The sequence below is a fragment of the Hippocampus zosterae genome, chromosome 11 (genome assembly GCF_025434085.1).
Source record: "Hippocampus zosterae strain Florida chromosome 11, ASM2543408v3, whole genome shotgun sequence".
NCBI classification, from domain to species: Eukaryota; Metazoa; Chordata; class Actinopteri; order Syngnathiformes; family Syngnathidae; genus Hippocampus; species Hippocampus zosterae.
Genome location: NC_067461.1, coordinates 22,282,062 through 22,305,080, shown reverse-complemented (window position 1 = coordinate 22,305,080; position 23,019 = coordinate 22,282,062). Strand labels below are relative to the sequence as shown.

Below are 23,019 nucleotides of genomic sequence, written 5' to 3'. Positions count from 1 at the left end.
AAGAATCCACACTTGCACAAAGAAAACATGCAAACTCCACACAGGAAGGCCGTGGCCGAATTCAAAATCACGACTTCTGCACTGTGAGGCGGGCGTGCTAAGGCGTAGAAAAAAAGTCGTGTGTTTCCGGTAACCCGACCGACCAAGAATTTCTACTTTGAAAAAAACTTTACGGTCGGCATTTTTTTCATTTACCATGTTGCGGTGTTCTGCTGTTAAACAGCTGCAAAGATCCCCGGGTAGATGGGAGCTAAACTGCACACGATCGAAACCTCCCGCGATTCGTCCTGTCTAATTGCCTGTGTACGGCTCTCCTGTGCTGAAGCTGTGAGCACACTGTGGCGTCGCGCATGCGTCTGTTTCCTGACACAATCATCCATTTTGAATGCGTGACGCTTATGTATAGGCACACCTTAAATTCAGAGGAGCCAATCAGCGCATCGTTATCGCCGACATGCCCTGCTCAGCCATTATACACAGTACACACACAAGGGCTGTTCACACGGCAAAATTTGGTCCGTTGCTGCGCCGGGGCTGCCCCAGTAGAGCGTTCACACGTGCAAATTAGCTCCGGCGTAGCCCCGGAAAAGAGCTTATACCGGACCAAATTTGCTCCGGACCAAATGCTCGTTTGCGAAGCAGCACCGGTGTAAATTTGCACGTGTGAACGCAACTAGGTTAAATTTGCTCTAGAGCAAATGCTTTTGAAGAGTACGTATGGCGAGAATGCGTTGCTTTCGTGCTCTGTCGGACTTACGTAAAGTGTTTGTTTCATAACGACACAAGACTTGGCTAGTAACATCTTTCCTTTTGTAGGAGACTGGACTGTCTCGGAGTTGTTTGTTCCTTTGTTGTTTGTTCACAACTCCCCGCCCCCCATAGAATTTATTTTGTGATTTCCTCTCTTGATTTTCTGTTTGGCGCATTAGTGTTTGCTTTTCTGAGTGTCATTGAAGTCATCGTTCATTTACGTTTTCTTGGGCGGTCACTCTCGAGCAGAAGGCACGGAGACCGAGAAGGAGAAGGACATGGCGGTCCAGTAGTCGCTTGAGTTGTGTATATACAGTACGTTTTAAAAAGAACCAACACGACAGCTCGTTTGTTTTCTGTCCTTTTGCTCCGCTGCAGAAACTGCCGTGTGAACGCAAGTGGGGCAGCCCCGACACAGTGTCGGGGCTGCCACGCTCAGCGGCTTTGTACGTGTGAACGCTCCACACAATTTGCTGCGGTGCAAAATATATCGCAACAAAATATATCGGTGCAGCACCGGAGCAAATGTGTGCCGTGTGAACGGCCCTATAGTCGCGCGGCTGCGTCCTCTGCAATACATCTGTTCGTGCACGCAAATAATACAACAGATAATTTTAACAAGCGATCGCGGTAATGCGCAGATTATAGTCCAAAAATAGAAAATGTATAACGTAAAAATCACTTTATAATTTATTATTTTATACAATTTGCCAAGGGCCCGGACAGAGGAGGTCCCGGACAGAGTAGGTCGGCGGTCCGGACAGAGGAGGTCGGCGGTCCAGTGATGGATCGCAGTCCGCCAGTTGAGGAAGGGGGTAGTAGGTAAACAAAACTCAGATAGATATAGATACATGGTGGAGCTCCGAAAAATTAGAGCTGTAGTGTAAGTGTAAAAACGTACACTTTATTTATGCTTTTAAAACTCTCGACAAACACAGAGACGCCCGAGTCCACCTCCATGCCTTCTCTCTTCTCTTCGACTCGAGAGGCGTTTAAAGACAGCCTCCGAAAAATGGAAATTAATGATCACTCCACTCAGAAAAGTGAAACTAATGCACCAAAACAGAAGATCAAGCGAGGAAATCACAAAAAAAGATTTTTGAGAGCGTTTGTGAACACATATCAAAGGAGTGAATAACAAACAATTCTGAGACAGTCCAGTCTCCTACATACATACATGTGTTTCCTTCATTGTCAGTTTTATAAATCAGAATTAGAATCAGAATCATCTTTACTGGCCAAGTATGTAGAACACACAAGGAATATGTCTCCGGTATAACACGCTGCATTAGTATCATCATAAACAAGGACATGACAAAAGGCTTTTATTTATTTATTTGCGGCTCCAGACATATTTGTTTGTTGTTTGTTTGTCCTATATGGCTCTTTCAACATTTTGGGTTGCCGACCCCTGCATTATTGGACAGATTTCATTTTGAAGACGGGCAATGCCACTCTCTGGCGGCGGATTACCGTAATGCACAGTATTGACAATCAACGTGGCGGCTCGTTTGATTTAAATTTTGCAACGTTCTGCGGTTTTGGGCTCGTCAAGTGTTGGGTGATTATTTTGTGGTTTGCAAATCAAAACGAACTTGTTCTTCAACAAAAATCTACTTTCTTTAACGAATTATTGCTTAGTTGTGGTGGGTCATCATGTTGAATGTCGCTCTTTGGTCTGATTCTAGCGATGCGTAATCACACAAACATTCTGTGCTTTCTCGCTGCTCTGTGGCTTCCTAGTCCATTTTCAAAGTCTAAGGGGTGAGATACCTGATGTATTTCCCTTAGTTTACTGTAATATAGTATGTTGCATTGAATCAAATAATATATTTGATTATTATTACATGTTAGTGTCTTACCCATTTTATTTTAGATTAATCGCTTAATACCATAGTATTTAAATTGTGACAAAGAACCCCTACTTATTTCACAAGTGGCTTCGTCCTAATTTGGCGCGAAATGAAAGCTAAAGCAACGCCCTTTCATGGCTCCAACTTGCATCGCGCTAGTCAAATTTTGTCCATAGAGTACCGGATATCTTACTTTTACTTTCAGGGTAAAAGTTTAGCTCATGGCCGACAGAGATTATGCAGTAATCCTAGCGGTCTTCTTTTATGTTGAAAATCTCAAACAAAGCTTCACGTCTTTCTTAACGTGTCTTTTTTAGTGCTACAGTATAGTTGATATTGTTGAAAATTATCGTTCCGAAACCGGAAGACTACGTTGGTTTTAATAATGTTTAACTGACATTCATTTACTTTGCGATTAAACAGCTGTTTATATCCAGTGTTTCTGCACGTACTGCCAGTTGTGACTACGTAATTGATTTTTGGGTAGCTGCGAAATACTTTTTGTATTTTCGAACGTTTTCTATTTAATTGACTTGTGAATTGGAATATTTACTTTTTCTCCGGATAAAGCGTTGTACCTTCCGTTGGAAACAATGAGCTGGTAAGATGGATTTGTTCAGCAGTTGTACATTTTACATGCACACCACGTGTTCAGTTATGAACGATCGGGGACTTTGAAGTATTCAAAATGCAACTGTACTTTCCGGTCTCAAAATATATTGTTACCTTATTGTTAGTAAGCTATTTTTCGTTCAGGGTAGCGTTGCGGCAAAAATGCCATGTTAGGCAACAACATCTGAGCGCAAACCCAAGACGAGTAAAGGAGAGGTGAAAAGTCTTTTTAGTTTTCAATATTCATCGGCTTTAAACTCGTAGGTCAGAAATACATTGGCTGAAATGTGGGCTATATGCTTCAAGGGAGAACAAAATTTATACAATACCTTAAGATGCTTTTCCAAGCGCCAGTGCATTTTCTCTTTGACCTTACTCTGACTGCATCTCGGCTGCTTCCACTTCTTAGTACTATATCCGTATTACAAGGCGTCTGGGAATTGATCAAATGTGCTGTGATGTATTGTCCAACTTCTTTATTTTTTAAATTGTATCTTAAAAAATATCCTTACGCACTACATGTAGCTGCTAGATCAGGTTTCTAATTGCATAGTTAATTCCCCATTGATTATGTTGAAAACATTACATTTGTCAATACTGTGACAGTTTAACTTTTCCTCAAACACCACAAGGAACGATTTGCACCTGTTTCACATGTGTGTCCCTCTGCCCACCCTTGCAACCTATCCCATTCTCCATGGACAGCATTAAACAAGAACCTCGAAGTGTTTCCCCTCACTGCCCAAAACCTGATGAGTCTGAGGAACCACTGGGAACAGCAATGGAAACAGAAGCTGCTACGGGTAAATAAGAATGTACATTAGCCTAATCGAGAAGCTGAAGATGCCCAGAGAAGAGCAGCTGCTGACTGATTTTTAGAAAGTGTAATGGATTCTTTTAATGTCTCAATCTAATAGTGAATCGTCATGACGTCAGACAACACACTCATCATTGCATGCCGATAGACATAGCACAAGGTGTTTAGTGGAAAAATAACATTCTCATTAACTGATATTCACATCTGGGAATGATTCATATTTTATTTGTTTTTTTGTTTTGTTTTTTGTGGGGGTTCAAAGATACCAGTTTGAAAACTGAGAATATCCCATCTGAACCAATTGTCACCAAAGAAATGGAGGAAGAGGAGCAACATCTGATGGCAGAAGGAGAAAAGAGAGAGAAGGAAATGAGGGAAAAGGTTTGTTTCTATCAAAATAACCAATAATAATGCTTAATTACATAGGACTGTACCACAGTCATGAAAGGTACATTTTAAATTGACTTCTTAATGTTTGTTTATTCAGCTAAATGGACAGCCTGTGCACCCATCAAGTGTGAAATTAAACAAAAAAAAATTCTGCCTATTTCTGAAAACATCTGATGAGTCGTGCTGCACTTTTGGTCCACTGTTACCGTCTGTGGCTAATTAATATTAGAACTATCGTCTCACAGAGTTTCTCCACCACTGATCTGATCATGACATGATAAATCAACTTTGCTGCATGAAGTTCCGGAGTGAAAGAACCACTTTGATGCCGAAATGGTGCTTATGCTAAGGACAATCTAATACAATCTTCTAAGTGGGCACTTGCTTAAAGAGCACTCACTGTATGTGTTTGTGTGTGAGGGGTTATTGTCTTAAGATCAAGTGTTTGTGTCACCATTTGAAACCCACCAGGCTCAGCGATCTCTGGAGAGAGAGAGTCATGAAATGCGGTTCAAAAGACTGCAACATTTGCTCCAGAAGAGTAACATCTACTCTAAATTCCTGCTGACTAAAATGGAGCAACAACAGAATGAGGTATTCGTATGTCCCAATCCAGCAGTTGTCGTACTGGCCAAATCAATCTTTTTCAATAATTGGTGCTCAGGAAGTTTTGTCCCAAAGAATTGTACTTTGATTTGTCTTTCTCCTTGCCAGGAGAAAATCAAGAAGGAAAAGCTTGCAAAGAATGCCAAGAAAGTGAGAAAATACTTTTCTGATTATGAATATTTTATCAAAAAAGCTTTCTCATAGGCATAATAAATGAACCTGTTTCTTTTTTTATATATATATTTTTTATGTAGAGTACGAACAGCACTGGGCCTGGAAAAGGTATATGCTTATTTATTAACAGAAAAAAATACTCAAAATGCTAATTACTTCTGTTCAAAGTGGGTTTTTTTTACCTTTTGATGTTCATTCCAAATTAGATAAAAAGAAGAGACGAAGGGAGGATGACTACAAAATTGCTGATGTCATGTCCAAAGAAGTATGGTCCTGTTTGACTCTGACCCCGTCCCCCAATCCGCTTTATGAATAATGCTTTATTTTTCCTGCAGGAAATCATGTCGCAGACCAAGAGACTTAAAGTGGAGGCAGAGGTAATGCGTGTGGCTTTTTTTACTTTAACCTTTCAACATTTCAAGATGAGGTGGCAAAGTCTGTTATCTTTAAACCATTGTGTGAATGCATGTGCAATTCCATGTCAGGAAGCAGCCACAGCCCAGAAGAAGCTGGATGCCAACGATATCGAAAACATGAGCGACACCAACCAAGACATCAAGAATCGTTTGGCGGAGACGGTGCGAGACAATGCCAAACATCTCCTGGACCCTGACAGGAAGGTGAAAGGAGAGCCAGTTCCCGCTCAACAGCCACACCTCTTCACTGGTGGGGTCATGAGGTGGTACCAGATCGAGGGCATCGAGTGGCTTCGAGTGAGTCGATTCAGCCTAATTCAAGAAGTGACCCTTGGATGCCTTGACCAAGAAAGACCTTTTCTGTATTCATGAAAGGTTATTTAAATCCTAAATGGCAACTTAATTCTGAAAAAGCATGTTTATGTTTCATGCGCTAATGACTTATGTGCAATGTTTTTCCCGGTAAAAGTCTGTTTGTGTACATTGAATTATGCCTCAATTTCAACATATTTTTAGGTTAAAAAATACCCTGTACTTTTGAAAATATAGCATTCATGTCTCAGCCAGTCGCTCAGAATACGTTTGACTTTATCGTGACTTTCACACTTGGTGCCAGTTACTGTGAACTGCTGAGGCGCAGGTCAAGAAAGACATAAAGAACAAACGCAGGTGTCATCAGTCAGAAGGAGTCATTTTGCATCATGACCACGCAAGGCCTCACACAGCAGCCCCAACAATACAGACCATCAACGAGCTGGGCTAGGAGCTGCTCCCCCAACCCCCTTACAGCCCAGATTTTGCTCCTTCAGACTTTCACCTGTTTGGTCCCTTAAAAGTGTTTCCAAGAGGCATGAAGTTTGAAAGTGACGAAGAACTCAAATGTGTGTGCGAGTGGCTGAGAGGTCAGTCCAACGATTTTTACGCTGAGGGAATATAGAAGCTTGTGCATAGATGGGAAAAGTGTGTGACAGTGCTACGTTGAAGAAAAAAAATAAGCTTCTGTCTGGATTAAAAGTCCTTATACCAAAAAATTCACCTTCTTCATTGAATGACCCTCGTATATATTTTTTAACTCGAGTTTCTGTTTTGGTGTCAGATGTTGTGGGAGAACGGCATCAATGGGATCCTCGCCGATGAGATGGGACTGGGAAAGACAATCCAGTGCATCGCACACATCGCCATGATGGTCGAAAAGAAAGTCATGGGCCCTTTCTTGGTGGTGGCACCACTTTCCACTCTCCCCAACTGGATCAATGAGTTCAAGCGCTTCACACCAGAGGTACTGTAAGACAGTGGACTACTGAGTACATTTTTTTTTTTTTTTCCCCCAAGATGGCGCCCGAGTAGGCAGCCTTCGGCAAGTGCTCTTCAAGAGCCTTGCTTTTTTGTTCTTTTTTGCTGTTTTTGTCTTTTGTTTTGTCACATGTTGTTTGTTGTTTCATTGTGTGGACCTGATATGGACTGTTTTCAGCGCTTTTTGGCCACGACATTCGTCAAAGGAGCAGTATCTGTGCTTGGTGGTTGCGCCTTCTCGGCAGCACGCCTGTACCAGCACAGATTTTGATTGGGAGGAATGTCGGCGCCATTGACTGTCGGTGCTGGACAGACCTGGGGCGCTTGTGTTTTTTGCGCCAGTAATGGGCAGCATTTTTCACAACCCCGATTTGTTCAGTGGCTATGTCAGCGCTGTTGGACAGTTGGCGTTGGTGCGGCTGGATGGATGGCCGCTGAAGTTGAGGATGAGGAGAGAGGAGCGTTGGCGAAGAGCGCAGATGCATATTTGGAACCGTGAGTCGCCGCTTGGAATTGAAATGGATTTCATTGGGACAGGAGAAGTTAACCAATCTCTTTTTTCGTCAATGGATGCTACAGCTTCTTGTTGACTTTGAAACTTAGCTTGTAGCCGACGTGTGCACATTTTGAGCATGACGTCTCTGATCCACTGGTTAAAGGACACTTTGATTCTCTCCTCTTTCATCTCAAACCGCTTCAAACAACAAAGCGTGTGACGGAAAAGTGGTTAGGACTGCACGACTGTCTGTGTTTTATGTTATGTGTTGTGTTTATTATTTTACCTTATGTTAACTGTTTTGTAAAGTGCTTTGTTACAGCTGCCGCTGTTGTGAAAGCGCTATATAAATCAGCATGTATTGTATTGTATTGTATTGTATTGTATTGGCCTGACCTTCACACGCGATCAGTTGAACCCTCTGACACCTCCCAAATGGCATGTTTGTAAAACTGATCCACGGACATGGGGAGTAAGCAATAGTAAAACTTTAGAAAAAAAAATTAAATTGACCAAATTTAAACACAGGTTTCACCAGGCACTTCCAGCTTCCGAGTTGCTTCCAGTGATGTGCAACATTTTCTGGTGGATGTCTTCATTGCAGATGAATAATGCATTGGTCATGCTAACGCTCGTTCGTTACAAAACATTTGAACATGCTTATTTTTCACATCCAAATGACCTGGACATGCTACTAGTCTGAGAAAAATTGAGATACCAATCAAATCTTGACTTTGGAGCATCATTGCAGCTCTCAAATACAGTATAATTTCAAAAATGAAATTGCCCATTCTAATTTATTTTGTCCTGCCGTCATTTGTCTCCTTTAGGTGTCTGTGCTGCTTTATCATGGCCCCCAAACTGAGAGGAGCAAACTGCTGAAGCACATACGGAAATCCCAGGGCCCCCTCAATATGTGTCCTGTCGTCGTTACCTCATTTGAGATTGCCATGATTGACCGAAAGTATCTTCAGGTATAATCTATCTTCTGTCTTGTATGACTGGGTCAAACATTTAACCCTCATGCACATTTAATAAAGGTACTCCAAATAGTGGATGGCAACCAAAAGGAAAGTTAGTGAAGGATTTTTTTCCCTATTTAAAAGTACAAACTGATGCCAGTCTGTTCACCTTTTTAAAAAAAAAACTTTAAATTGTGTTCCTTCCAGCGCTGTCAGTGGAATTACTTAATTGTTGATGAAGGCCACAGAATCAAAAACCTCAACTGTCGACTAGTGCGGGAGTTGAAGATGCTGCCCACTGACAACAAGCTGCTGCTTACGGGGACTCCACTACAGAACAACTTGGCCGAGCTTTGGTCTCTTCTCAATTTTCTCTTACCTGAGGTCTTTGATGACCTGAAGAGGTAAGAGTTCTTAGAGCCACATTTTCGCCCGCTAGTGTAGCATAATTCTCAACAGTGGAATGGAAAACTGTTTGAAAATTAATGGACTGGCGCAAACTTGGGCATAATGTGAGCCACATCGAGCCTCCTCCGCGGTCTGACTGGACCTATAATGTAAATGTGTATACATCACTCAGGTGAACTTAATTTTACCTTCACCAAACATTTGAATGCACATACTGTATTTGGTTTTCAGTGCTTTTTGCCCAACTTGCTGTTCTCTAACAAGGAGTGGAATGGCAAAACCTAAATCAGCGTCTTGTCATTACTGCAGTGGAGGAAGAATGGGGAATCATCTCATAAGTCTCGGTATCTTTGACTTCAGCCCTCAAAAGGGATTGTGGAGCCTCAAACAGGAGTGGGCATTAGCCTTATGTCTGGGCAAAAGCATGAAAAACTGCTTGGGTTGTCACCAGTTAACAGGTGTAACAATTAATCACCAACTCATCAATTTGTCAAATTAATCGATTATATTCACCTATTATTTGATCCCCTTGATTCTTACGAGGGTCACTGGTATGCTGGAGCCTATCCTGGCTCTCCTTGGGCAGTTGGCGGGGTACACTTTTGAACTGGTTTCAAGGCACAAATAGACAAACAACCAATTGTGCTCACAATCGCACCAAAGAGCGCCGACATTCCTCCCAATCAATATCAGTGCTGGTACAGGCGTACTGCCGAGAAGGTGCAACCACCAAGCACAGATTCTCCTTTGACGAATGTCATGGCCCAAAACTCTGAAAAAAATCCACATCGGGGTCCACACGAAGTAACAACAAACACCCTGGGAGAGAAACAAAGACACAAAAAAAATAAGCAAAGCTCTTGAAGAGCACTTGCCGAGGGCTGCCAACTACGGCACCATCTTGGGAAAAAATATCCTAAAATTATGGGAATTCTATTACTTCATTGCAATTGACTGTTTCCTCATTGAGGATCAGAACTCTAAATGTTTTAAGTTTCAAAGGAAAAAAATGACACTTCATGTCAAAGCTTTGTCAGGTATCTTCGGGCCCACAGATTAAATTGTAAAACGTTTTTTGTTGTTGTTGGGTTTTTTCCCGTAACTCTAGCTCTTTGAGTATCAACCTCTTGCATTGTACTCTTTGTATTATTTTACCAGTCTGAGACAAGCTGCAAAAAGGACCCCGATAACAATAGTAATGTTTTAACCTCTTGGGTGTTGCATAGCTTTGAGTCTTGGTTCGACATTGACACACTTGGCGAGGCAGAAAGTGTGGTGGCTGCTGAACGTGAACGGAACATCCTCAGCATGTTGCACCAGGTCAGTCCCCACGCACAAGTACTGCTTTCCTTGAAAGTAGCTTATACTGGTTTTCAGATTGATTGTATTATTGAGCCAGACTTTTTTCCCCCCTTTTTTTTGGTCTTAGATTCTGACTCCATTTTTGCTGAGGAGACTGAAGACTGATGTGACACTGGAGATTCCTCCAAAGAAAGAGATCATTGTTTATGCCCCTTTAACTGCCAAACAAGAAACTTTCTACACTGCTGTGGTGAACAAGACCATCGCAAAAGTGCTTGGTCAGCATAAGGTATCTTCGTGAATGACTCGATGTGGCCCATGTTCCGATATTGTCCAAAGTTAAAACTGAATGCAAACTTGGAAAATGCCGATCACAGAAACCGGCCACCCGTTGTTCGTACTTTGCAGCATACAGTCAACTAGAGGAGACCCTGTGTGCAGTGTAGCATCCTTTCCCACCTTCCTTAAACACTGCGCAAGCGTGCAGCACAGGCAAACGTTTCTGCCGTGTGGATGGTTTATGGAATTTGAGAGTGATGTTAAGTTTGCATCCTGCAACACATGCCACAAAAAGATACTTTGCGTGGCGAGCATGTTAAAAACTTTAAAAACAGCAAATTTCAAACAATCCCATTTCAGAAGGGTCAACAAATATTTGAATTCATCCAACTAAATAACCAACTGTTGTCAATGGTCATTGGGTTCCACCGTCTGCTCTTCCCTATTGGAGCTCCACTACATTATACCTGGTTGCAAAGTCAAGAGATCGCCCTGTCAGAGTTCCAGCAGACAGTATACTTAAAGGCTCTTGAGATTCATTCTTCTTGATTACCAGGAATCTTGCCCCTGTCACTACAGTAAATCTTACTTCTGTAGTCCTCCATGATTGGATACGGTGCTGATTCCTTTTTTTCAATTTAAACAGGACATTTGCAAACATCTGCTTTTATGTTGGGAGACAATGATCGATAATGTTTTTAATGCTATAGTATAGACCAATCCAGTATCTAAATAATAATTTGTGCATTTCTCAGCACTGTCAATTTGAAATAATATACTGTTTATGAATAAAGGTATTGAAAAGCCTGGGGGTCATTGGAGTTGGGGTCGCGGGTTAATGTGATTAATTATTAAAATAATCGTTGGTTATACAGTAATCCCTCGTTTATCACGGTAATGGGGACTAAAACCACCTGCGATAAACGAAAATCCGCAAAGTAGCGTCCAATTAACATAAACGGGTTAAAAAAAAAAACTTTTTTTTAAAGTCCGCAAACGGTCCGCGAGAAGCTGCAAAACAACAGCGAGTCACATAGAGCAACATATACAGTACTGTACTCCATGTACCATGTAGCCGACGTGTGCACATTTTGAGCATGACGTCTCTGATCCACTGGTTAAAGGACGCTTTGATTCTCTCCTCTTTCATCTCAAACCGCTTCAAACAACAAAGCGTGTGACGGAAAAGTGGTTAGGACTGCACGACTGTCCGTGTTTTATGTTATGTGTTGTTTATTATTTTACTTTATGTTAACTGTTTTGTAAAGCGCTTTGTTACAGCTGCCGCTGTTGTGAAAGCGCTATATAAATCAGCATGTATTGTATTGTATTGTATTGTACATGTAAAAAAAAAACAATTAAAAAAAATATGTTTGGAAAAAATCCGCGATGCACTGAACCCGCGATAAACGAACCGCGAAGTAGCGAGGGATCACTGTAGCTCTAAAATAAATCAAACATTTTACAGCTAAACCCTGTGATTTGGTATCGGCAGTTCTCGCCCATGGATCATCAGAATAGGCATCATCATAAAACTAGTGCTGTCAAGAGATTACAAAAATTGTGATATTATGATCTGTGATTAATTTTTGTAATTAATGTATATTTTTATCTTCTTGCTGAGAAAACCCCTATTTTCATTTTAAATCCATTACATTATTGAGGCAGATCAAAAGATTAAAATCACAAAAAAAGCGGCATTTTAAATTCTTTTATTGTTTTTAAACGGACTTGAACAGATGCAGTCTTAGCCATTTACTTTATGCTGTATTTGAGACTACTGTAGTCCCAAGTCACACCTGCAACCTTTAGTTTTGCCCACAAGGGGAACATCACTCTTTTTTTTGTAAATCTCCAAATAATTACAAAATAAAAATCAAATAGAACATCAGGTTCATAAAAAGTGCTTAGGTTAACATAACAAAACAGTAAGAACACTTTTTTGAGCAATACAAGTACTGAACTTGTGTCGGATAATAAAAAATAAATAAAACACACCTTTAAATCACAGTTAGCACTTTAGAAATAACACTTCATCATTACAAAATAAAGTACTGAAATAAACATCAACCACTTCTAATAGACTACAGAGGACACAGCAGCTATGCTACGCGGGGTGTTCTCCTCGAGTTTAGTTTGGCGAATAGCTTTGCTATGGCTCCCTCTATTGCTAATGCTTTCGGTGCTAACGTGAGCCGTGGCTGCACTCGCCACTGGGTGCTTTGCATTGATGTGGGAGGCTAAACGTGAGCTGCTTCAGTGGTAAGCAAACTCTTTACAAATTAGGCACAACATGACCATTTGCATTTTTGGAATGTACATTTTCCATTCATTGGGCTGAGAACTCTGACATGCTCTTCCATTTTCACGGCTCCTCTCCGCTGCTTACCTGGCCCTCCCAAATCCAATGGGAGCCTATCAATTTATGCTAAACAAGCCCAAAGATAATGACAGCCAATCAATGTCCGCTTCAGGCTGTGACTGTCCATTGTTTCCCCACCCTCAACAACTCGGACACAGGAAGCCATTACATGAAAAGGGATATTATAAAAAGGCAACCCACCTACAGAAACAAAGTTAGAGATTAAAATTCAGATTAACGTGATTTTTAAAAAATGCTGCTATGACTAATTAATAAATCACAATTAACGCGACAATGTGACACCTCTGCATAAAACCCTGATTGGAACACCCCTAATGATACTACCGTATTTTCCGCACTACAGTCACACTTCGGTTTGACTCAAGAGGCGTTCATGACGCCTCCGAAAAACGTAAATTAAACGATTCCTTCAATGAAACTACGAACATTGAAAATAATGCATCGAAACAAAAATCAAGCGAGGAAATCACCAAATTCTATAGCCCGCGTACAGAATTTATATTGTAATTTAATGTCTATTTTCTGATTTTATGCATTATTTTCAATTTTGTAGTTTAATTGAAGTACTGTAATCATCATTAATTTATGTTTTTCGGAGGCGGTCATGAGCGCCTCTCGAGTTGAAAGGAAGGAGTGTACCTCCATCTTGTGGATACATTGTAGATTGTGTCTTATAAAGCAGCGCGTCCAATATATGAAAAAAATTAACACATAGACCATTCACTGAAGGTGCACCTCATAATTTAGTGCGGAAAATATGGTCTATTGTTCATTCCTGGACATGGTCAGTCAAATCCTTGTGTGGATATTAACCGTTTATTGGTCACAAAATTGACAACAAAAGGGGCCATCTTAATTTTGCTTGTTTTGACATAACTTTTTCACTGCAGATTTGCATAAATATTTTAAGTTAAACTTTTCCCCATCAATGCATACATAATCCCATGTGTGTAGTAATTTTTTCTCCTTGATTTATTTATTCTTAATGGCCAGTACCAGTACAATATTTGGTCTAAATAAACGGTAGATAGGGCATCAAGACTGGTTACCAGTTGATAACGGTACATTTAAAAAAACAACAACAAAAAACATCCACCCTCGCATTTACACCAATGGGCTTCATGCATGGGGTGCGCAACCCTTTTCAACTGAACTGGTCTTGATCCAGATGTGCTGTCAAGTTTCAGGCCCATTTCCAAACTGCCTTTCATTTCCAAAATTCTGGAAAAAGTGGTGCACATGCAGTTGAAACTTTTCTTGGATGAACATAACATCTTGGAGGTCTTCCAGTCAGGTTTCAAGACGATGCATAGCACGGAGTCAGCCCTGTTACGCGTTTTTAATGACATCCTCCTGGCAAATGAATCTGGAGACCACGTGTGTCTAGTTTTATTGGACTTAACTGCAGCATTTGATACAGTGGATCACAGTATTCTGCTGACTCGTTTGCAGCACTTGTTGGGCATTGGTGGCAGTGCTCTTGAGTGGTTTGGGTCCTATTTAGCTGACAGAACCTTTTGTGTCAGCCTATTTTCGCCCATGTAAAGGAGGAGGTTTTGTTGTTTCACTGGAGTTTCACTGTATGAATTTTTTCACACACTGTGGGAAGACCCAAACCGGCGATGTCAACAATGTCTAAACTCCGAACAATAGATTTACAGTGATGGCGATTTCAACCCAGATCTCCGGATTGTGATGTAGCAATGCTAACCACTACTTGACTGTGCGGCCTACATTTGATTGCAGAATACTAAAATACTCATTATTTTTTAATGCATTTGGCATCATTACTTCACCCTTTGGTTTTAGAGAAGCCACTGCTGCCTGTCAAATTACACACTTGTGAATGGTAGTAAAAGAAACAAAAATGTTTGTTTTGTTTGCTTGCTTACTTTAAGACTGAAGCACCTGTAGGTTTGACGCCAGATGGCAGACCAAAGCGTTGCAGTCGAAAGCAGGTAGACTACGCTGAAGCAGAGGATGATACACCGTCAGGCTTCGAAAAATATCTGAAAAAGCTCCAAGAGGAACCAGAGGACAGGTCAGAAGCCAACCTTCAGACTTGTTTATAATGCAGTCAATTAATCCACTGGCCCAAAGAAGCTGATGTGCCAGTCATATAATAAGGTGCTCCCACGTTCTGCCCTTTTAGCTCCTCTCCAGTGCTGGACATCCAGTGCCCTTTGGATGCACATATCAACCTAAAGATGCAGAATATTCTCATGCTGCTAAAACGATGCTGTAATCACCCTTACCTGGTAGAATACCCCCTGGATCCAGCCACACAAGAATTGAAGGTAGAAGATATTTATGTTTAGATGTTTTTTGCCAGCGAGTGATCCCTCGCTGGTGCATTAAATGGATTCTTGCTTTAAAACATTTAAAACATGTTTTAGTTTCTCCTTCAACATGTCCTGTTCGGCAACTTGGTTTACTGATCTGCCCCCAGCCCCGCAGCAAGGCTCCCTGGGCTCCATCAAATTTGCCCCCTATGCATGTGTATGCATGTGCTGTACTTTCTTTCATTAAAGCTTTCCTTCCCAATTTTGATGCAGATTGATGAGGAGCTGGTACAGTGTTCTGGGAAATTTCTCATACTGGACAGACTTCTGCCTGCACTAAAGAAAAGAGGACATAAGGTAAAACACCATTGTTTTGAGAAAAGTGCTTGTGTCGCATGTCATAGTTTTCCTCTCAAGAAATATATATTTTTTAAACTATCTGTGCTTGTCCAACCTGGAATGATTAATTTAATGGGATCGACCCTACATTTGTGAAGTTATGTATAATATAGTTGGCTAATAAAATATTTTTTGCTAATCAACACTAAGCTCCAAATGAGTGGTTTTGTATCACGGTTTGGGTCTTTTTCTCCCTTGTGCTTGAGTCAGAAAAGCTCCACTGCTGCGCACTTTACTGGCTCCGCTGGTTCTGCCATTGACTTGTGTTTTGGCACCTGCATGAAATGAACTAGTCCATATATGCTCACCTGCTATATCTCCATAACATTACAGTGAAGGCCGAATGTCAGCATTATATTATATTGATTGGTTAAAAAAAAAAAAAGGATCAGTGCCAGCTAGGGATTGCCACCTTTCACATTTGAACCGCTTTGGTCCCAATTCTTGGTACTTGGGAATCGATACTGATACTCAACAGTACCAATTTTCAGTACTTTTTTCTGTTGTTTCTGGTAATAAATGACCATTTTTTACATTTATTTTTCAATGTATAAGCTTATGTAAAAAATATGGTATTTAAAACAAATGATCCAGAGGATGTCGTTAAAATAAAAGGTAGAATCATTTTACAATGAATAAAGTACAAATAAAACAAACAATAAAATAATAATACAAAGCGCAAAGTTCTTTGCAATGCACAACACACGGAATGAAATTCAACTGTATAACCAGGAACGAACGTAAATAATTGTATTGGTGTTGACTTCGTTTCTTGTCTAGCTGCTTTTCAAGAACGTTAGGGCTGCCGGATGCTACATGATAGGTTTGAATTGACGTTTGGCTGACGCATGCAGAAAAAAAAGACAGTTGGGAGATGATTTGAACGAGAACGAAGACAAAAATCGGTTGGATCAAATTCATCATTTGAATGTACCTGACACGGTTCGTACAAACCCAATTCCGATGAAGTCGAGACGTCAGGTTTAACATAAAAAACGAACACAATGTTTTGCAAATTATGTTCAACCTACATTTAATTCAAAACACTGCAAATTGTTACACATTTTTACTGTTCAAATATTTTTATTGAGGTTTCACTTTTAACATAGGTAATATACAACATAAAAATACACTCCCACAGATGCATAATATCAATATTCATACGTCATATAGCCCAGTGTTTGTCAATCTTTTTCAAGCCAAGGCTCAATTCTTTCATTGAAAAACATCCCAAGGCACACCCCTAACTGAAAATGTGATAAAGCTTATTTTAACAAAGTGTTATATTGTTACTATAAGCGTTTTTTGTTGTTTTGTTTTTTTAACATTGAAAATTAACGCAGTATTTTAACACATTGAATAGGAATCAAATCAACATCAATCCAATATTTGGTGCATTTGTTTTAATGGCAAGTAAAATATAGTCAATTAGAACTTTAACTTGCTCAGTGTCTGATTTTTTTTTTTCTGTGTGTGGCAGCCGGTTCTTTTTCTCGTTTGCGCTCTCCCGCAATATTGTTTTTCCCATCCTGTGCTGTGCCAATTTTTGCATGAACAATATGGACAAAGCAGTGTCCTGCTTCTGTCACTGTGTGTGATAGGCACAGGTTAATTAGGACTTGCTCTCACATTACGCCTTCGCACTTTGCTGAAACGTTTAGCTGTTGTATTGTACAAAAATAAATTGATGGATGAAAACTGACGTTTCAATTGATGACTTGATATTTACCATCCATCATCCATCATCTACCGCTTATCCGGGGCCGGGTCGCGGGGACAACAGCCTTAGCAGGGAAGCCCAGACTTCCCTCTCCCTAGCTACTTCGTCCAGCTCTCCCCGGGGGATCCCGAGGCGTTCCCAGGCAAGCTGGGTGACATAGTCTCTCCAGCGTGTCCTGGGTCTTCCTCGGGGTCTTCTCCCGGTGGGGCATGACCGGAACACCTCACCGGGGAGGCGCTCAGGAGGCATCCGAATCATCTGGCTCCTCTCGATATGGAGGAGAAGCGGCTCGACTCTGAGCCCCTCCCGGATGACCGAGCTTCTCACCTTATCTCTAAGGGAGAGCCCGGACACCCTGCGGAGAAAACTCATTTCGGCCGCTTGTATCCGGGATCTCGTTCTTTTGGTCACGACCCATAGCTCGTGACCATAGATGAGGGTTGGAACGTAGATCGACCGGTAAATTGAAAGCTTCGCCCTTTGGCTCAGCTCCTTCTTCACCACGACAGACCGATACAACGTCCGCATCACAGCAGACACTTCACCAATCCGCCTGTCGATCTCCCGCTCCCTTCTGCCCCCACTCGTGAACAAGACCCCAAGATACTTGAACTCCTCCACTTGGGGCAAGATCTCCTCCCCGACCCGGAGGGGGCACTCCACCCTTTTTTGACTGAGGACCATGGTTTCAGATTTGGAGGTGCTGATCTTCATCCCAAACGCTTCACACTCGGCTGCGAAACGCTCCAGTGAGAGTTGGAGAGCCCTGTTTGAAGGAGCCAACAGCACCACATCATCTGCAAAAAGCAGGGATGCAATACTGAGGCCCCCAAAACGGACCCCCTCAACGCTTCGGCTGCGCCTAGAAATTCTGTCCATAAAGGTTATGAACAGAATCGGTGACAAAGTGCAGCCTTGGCGGAGTCCTACCCCCACTGGAAACGATTCCGACTTACTGCCGGCAATGCGAACCAAACTCTGACATCGGTGGTATAGTGACCGAACAGCCCGTATTAGGGGGTTCGGTACCCCATACCCTCGAAGCACCCCCCACAGAACTCCCAGAGGGACACGGTCAAACGCCTTCTCCAAGTCCACAAAACACATGTAGACTGGTTGGGCAAATTCCCACATACCCTCGAGGAACCTGCTAAGGGTGTAGAGCTGGTCCACTGTTCCACGGCCGGGACGAAAACCACACTGCTCCTCCTCAATCTGAGACTCGACTTCCTGACGGACCCTCCTCTCAAGCACCCCTGAATAGACCTTACCAGGGAGGCTGAGGAGTGTGATCCCTCTGTAGTTGGAACACACCCTCCGGTCCCCCTTTTTAAAAAGAGGGACTACCACCCCGGTCTGCCAATCCAGAGGCACGCTCCCTGTTGACCACGCGATGTTGCAGAGGCGTGTCAACCAGGACAGCCCCACAACATCCAGAGCCTTGAGGAACTCCGGGCGGATCTCATCCACCCCTGGGGCCCTGCCACCGAGGAGCTTTTTAACCACATCGGTGACTTCAGCCACAGAGATAGGAGAGCCCACCTCAGAGTCCCCAGGCTCTGCTTCCTCCAAGGAAGACGTGTTGGTGGAGTTGAGGAGGTCTTCGAAGTACTCTTTCCACCGGTTCACAACGTCCCGAGTCGAAGTCAGCAGCACCCCATCCCCACTGTACACAGTGTTAGTGGTGCACTGCTTCCCCCTCCTGAGACGTCGTATGGTGGACCAGAATTTCCTCGAAGCCGTCCGAAAGTCGGCTTCCATGGCCTCACCAAACTCTTCCCACGCTCGGGTTTTTGCCTCGGCGACCACCGAAGCTGCGTTCCGCTTGGCCAGTCGATACCCGTCAGCTGCCTCTGGGGTCCCACAGGCCGTAAAGGCTCGATAGGACTCCTTCTTCAGCTTGACGTCATCCCTTACTGCTGGTGTCCACCAGCGAGTACGGGGGTTGCCGCCACGACAGGCACCAACCACCTTATGGCCACAACTCAGATTGGCCGCCTCAGCAATAGAGGTACGGAACATGGTCCACTCGGGCTCAATGTCCCCCGCCTCCCCCGGAACATGGGAAAAAGCTCTGTCGAAGGTGGGAGTTGAAACTCTTTCTGACAGGGGATTCCGCCAGACGCTCCCAACAAACCCTCACAATACGTTTGGGTCTGCCACGACGGACTGACATCTTCCCCCACCATCGGAGCCTACTCACCACCAGGTGGTGATCTGTTGACAGCTCCGCCCATCTCTTCACCCGCGTGTCCAGAACATGCGGCCGCAAATCCGATGATACAACTACAAAGTCGATCATCGAACTGCGGCCTTGGGTGTCCTGGTGCCAAGTGCACATATGGACACCCTTATGTTTGAACAAGGTGTTCGTTATGGACAATCCGTGGCAAGCACAGAAGTCCAATAACAAAACACCACTCGAGTTCTGATCTGGGGGGCCGTTCCTCCCAATCACGCCCCTCCAGATCTCGCTGTCATTGCCCACGTGAGCATTGAAGTCCCCCAGCAGAACAAGGGAGTCCCCAGCAGGAGTACTCTCCAGCACACCCTTTAAGGACTCCAAAAAGGGTGGGTATGCTGAGCTGCTGTTTGGTGCATATGCACAAACAACAGTCAGGACCCGTCCACCCACCCGAAGGCGGAGGGAGGCAACCCTCTCGTCTACCGGTGTGAACCCCAATGTACAGGCACTGAGCCGGGGGGCAATGAGTATGCCCACACCTGCTCTGCGGCACTCACCGTGAGCAACTCCAGGAGAGAAGAGAGTCCAACCCCTCTCGAGAGAACTGGTACCAGAACCCAGGCTGTGTGTGGAGGCAAGTCCGACTATATCCAGTCGGAAATTCTCTGCCTCACACACCAGCTCGGGCTCCTTCCCTGCCAGAGAGGTGACATTCCATGTCCCAAGAGCTAGCTTCTGCAGCCGAGGATCGGACCGCCAGGGTCCCCGCCTTTAGCTGCCGCCCAGCTCACATTGCACCCGACCCCTTTGGCCCCTCTCATGGGTGGTGAGCCCATGGGAAGGGAGACCCACGTTGCCTCTTCGGGCTGTGCCCGGCCGGGCCCCATGGGTGTAGGCCCGGCCACCAGGCGCTTGCCAACGAGCCCCACCTCCAGGCCTGGCTCCAGATGGGGGCCCCGGTGACCCGCGTCCGGGCAAGGGAAACCTTGGTCCATCTATTGTATTCATCATGAGGGTCTATGAGCCGTGCTTTGTCTGGCCCCTCACCTAGAACCTGTTTGCCATGGGTGACCCTGCCAGGGGCATAAAGCCCCAGGCAACTTAGCTCCTAGGATCTTTGGGACACGCAAACCCCTCCACCACGGTAAGGTGACGGCTCACGGAGGAGTTGATATTTACAATAATCCATAAAACACTTGAATGTTGTCATTCAGGTACTCATCTTCAGTCAAATGACCTCCATCTTGGACATTCTAATGGATTATTGCTTTCTGCGTGGCTTCCAATACAGCCGATTGGATGGCAGGATGTCCTATGGTGATCGGGAAGAAAATGTGAGTCACATGATGTGCACGCTGAAGGTGCAAATTGTGTTGCTTTAGGGCGGATAAAAGTACTGTCTCGGCTGCGTTTTTTTTTTCTTTCAGATTGCTAAGTTTTCCAAAGACCCAGATGTTTTCATTTTCCTGCTCAGCACCAGAGCCGGCGGGCTTGGGATCAACCTCACAGCTGCCGACACTGTCATTATTTTTGACAGTGACTGGGTAGGTCACCAAGAGGAGTCGACATTGAGATGAAGTTCAGATGGCAGTGCCAATGCGTTTTTCAAATGATCATTTGTTCTCAGAACCCCCAGGCAGATCTGCAGGCTCAGGACCGCTGTCATCGCATTGGGCAAACTAAACCAGTGGTGGTGTATCGTCTGGTGACAGCAAACACTGTCGACCAAAAGATTCTGGAGAGAGCCTCGGCAAAGAGAAAGCTGGAACAGATGGTCATCCACAAGAGTGAGTCCATTTGTACCACAAGCAGTTCTTAAATAGTGTCTGTGGAGAACAGTTTATGTTAGCTGGCTCATGTACCATTCCTCAAACATGTCAATGTCTCAATAGAAATTGTTAAGCAAACCATACAATACAATACAATACAATACATGCTGATTTATATAGCGCTTTCACAACAGTGGCAGCTGTAATAAAGCGCTTAACAAAACAGTTATCTATTGATTGTGGCAATTCATTGGTTACAAATAGCAACAAAGTCATGTAATCTCGTATTTATTGATAATGAGTCCAAATGTCAAAACTGTGTTAAAGAAAAATTCATATTAGTTTCCTTTTTTTTGTTTGTTTGTTTTCTTTCTCTTTTTTAAACACAGATAAGTTCAAAGGTGGGAGGACAGAATTGAACCAAACTAAAAGCTGCATTGATCTGGATGAGCTGATGGAACTGCTCCAAAACAAAGGCATTGAGAAGTAAGTTGTTGTCATATTTTTGGACAGTAATGCTTTCTTTTCTATACTGAACTTATCGTTGGCTGTCACTTTTACCCTTTCCAGAGAGGTGCAATCATCAAGTGGGCAAGTGATCAGCGATAAAGACCTGGAGTTTTTATTGGACCGCAGTGACTTGCTGGGTGGGTAGTCAAGAATTAATTTGAGAAATAATTATTTTGTAGGTCAACATAATAAAAGTCTCTATATGCACAGCAGTGTGCTCCTAACATGGCCGGTGTTATGATTTACTTCACAAATCCAAATGAGTAAAAATTCATGCAAATAGTTTGGGAAAAGACAGGCACCTTAAAAATATATTTGTGGTAGCTTGACCAAGCATCCAGTGTGGTCGAACTGAACAAAATATTCAATGAAAAAAACCTTTTTGTAAAAAATGTCTATCATAGAGCTTTTTTTTCTGTTTCAACCCCAGCACATACAAGAATTAAAATGTAGCCATGTTTGATAAATTTACAACTGTGGAATTGCAGATAAAGGAAAAAGGGGGACGAAGAAGGAAAAAGTTGGAGTCTTCAGAGTTATTGAGACTGCTGAATCATCAGACATCGCCTTGACTTGAAAAGACCCGAAACACTGTATTAACTTCAATAACGTTCCTTAAGATGTAAACGCAAGCAATGCTCAGATGACTTCGGACTTCAAGAACACGCCGTCAATGTTTTCCCTACTGCTTGATGATTGTACACATTTAATGTTGACTGATTTCATTGTAGTTTTGTCTTTACTCTAATCATCTTTGCTTCCTGCTGACACTTTTATTTGACCCTCTTCTACTAGTCCCACCCCCGTTTTTTGTTTGTTTGTTTTTTTCACATGGAAATGTGTATCAAATGTTGAACAGTTTTTTTGAAGAATTGAGTTGGTGTGAAAATGTATGAACTGTATCTCCATTTGTTGTTGTCGTCATCGTTTTTCCAAATTCATTTCAATGGGCGTCAATTTACGCTATTTGTGGGTCACCTGAATATGGTGTCACCGGGCCAACCCATGAATAGGGATAATCCATGGATAATTGATGCCCATTGTAATGTATTGTGGGAAAAAAACTATGTATGTTCTCCCCCCCCCCCCCCCCCCCGCCCAAATACTGCAAATGGTGCTAAACCGGGAGTGTTTGAACCCCAACCCCTGGGAAAATAGTGAACCCTCCCCCATTTTTTTTCTCTAATCAATCAAGGGGTTGCTCAATGTGTGTTGCCACTTATCCATCCCTGCATAACTTGTGTTGTAAAAACTTGAACAATAAAATATGAATTGAAACCATCGTTTTCTGCACTTACTGCTTAAGAGGGGTCCATACGGTGCCACTTTGCCCCAAATGCCCCAAGTATTGAAATGAGAGGACACATGCGTGAATAATTTCTTCAAGTAAAAAAAAAAAAAGTGAACTACAAT

At 42.9% G+C, this 23,019-nt stretch overlaps 1 protein-coding gene and 1 long non-coding RNA gene across 3 annotated transcripts; one reads left to right on the top strand and one right to left on the bottom strand.

The window, feature by feature from the left end:
• The first annotated feature begins 2,914 nt into the window (after positions 1 to 2,914).
• Positions 2,915 to 22,514, top strand: hells (helicase, lymphoid specific). 2 transcript variants are annotated; one of them, XM_052081036.1, is made up of 24 exons: positions 2,915 to 3,086; positions 3,174 to 3,204; positions 3,921 to 4,018; positions 4,295 to 4,413; positions 4,894 to 5,016; positions 5,137 to 5,178; positions 5,283 to 5,310; positions 5,409 to 5,467; positions 5,538 to 5,579; positions 5,688 to 5,915; positions 6,715 to 6,897; positions 8,238 to 8,381; positions 8,577 to 8,773; positions 10,004 to 10,097; positions 10,207 to 10,368; positions 14,640 to 14,782; positions 14,894 to 15,038; positions 15,297 to 15,380; positions 20,542 to 20,661; positions 20,755 to 20,871; positions 20,955 to 21,114; positions 21,486 to 21,582; positions 21,667 to 21,743; positions 22,095 to 22,514. In XM_052081036.1, exons 2-24 carry the CDS (start codon positions 3,197 to 3,199, stop codon positions 22,181 to 22,183), a joined length of 2,559 nt encoding a protein of 852 aa, XP_051936996.1. In that variant the 5' UTR covers positions 2,915 to 3,086; positions 3,174 to 3,196; the 3' UTR covers positions 22,184 to 22,514. The 2 variants fall into 2 exon arrangements, with proteins under 2 accessions (XP_051936996.1, XP_051936995.1); XM_052081035.1 differs by having other exon boundaries at positions 2,916 to 3,204.
• On the bottom strand, positions 7,108 to 11,682 carry LOC127610766 (uncharacterized). Its single transcript, XR_007965036.1, has 2 exons — positions 11,427 to 11,682; positions 7,108 to 7,514 (listed from the first exon to the last, which is right to left on the bottom strand). It is a non-coding gene; the product is annotated as an uncharacterized LOC127610766 (long non-coding RNA).
• Positions 22,515 to 23,019: the final 505 nt, after the last annotated feature.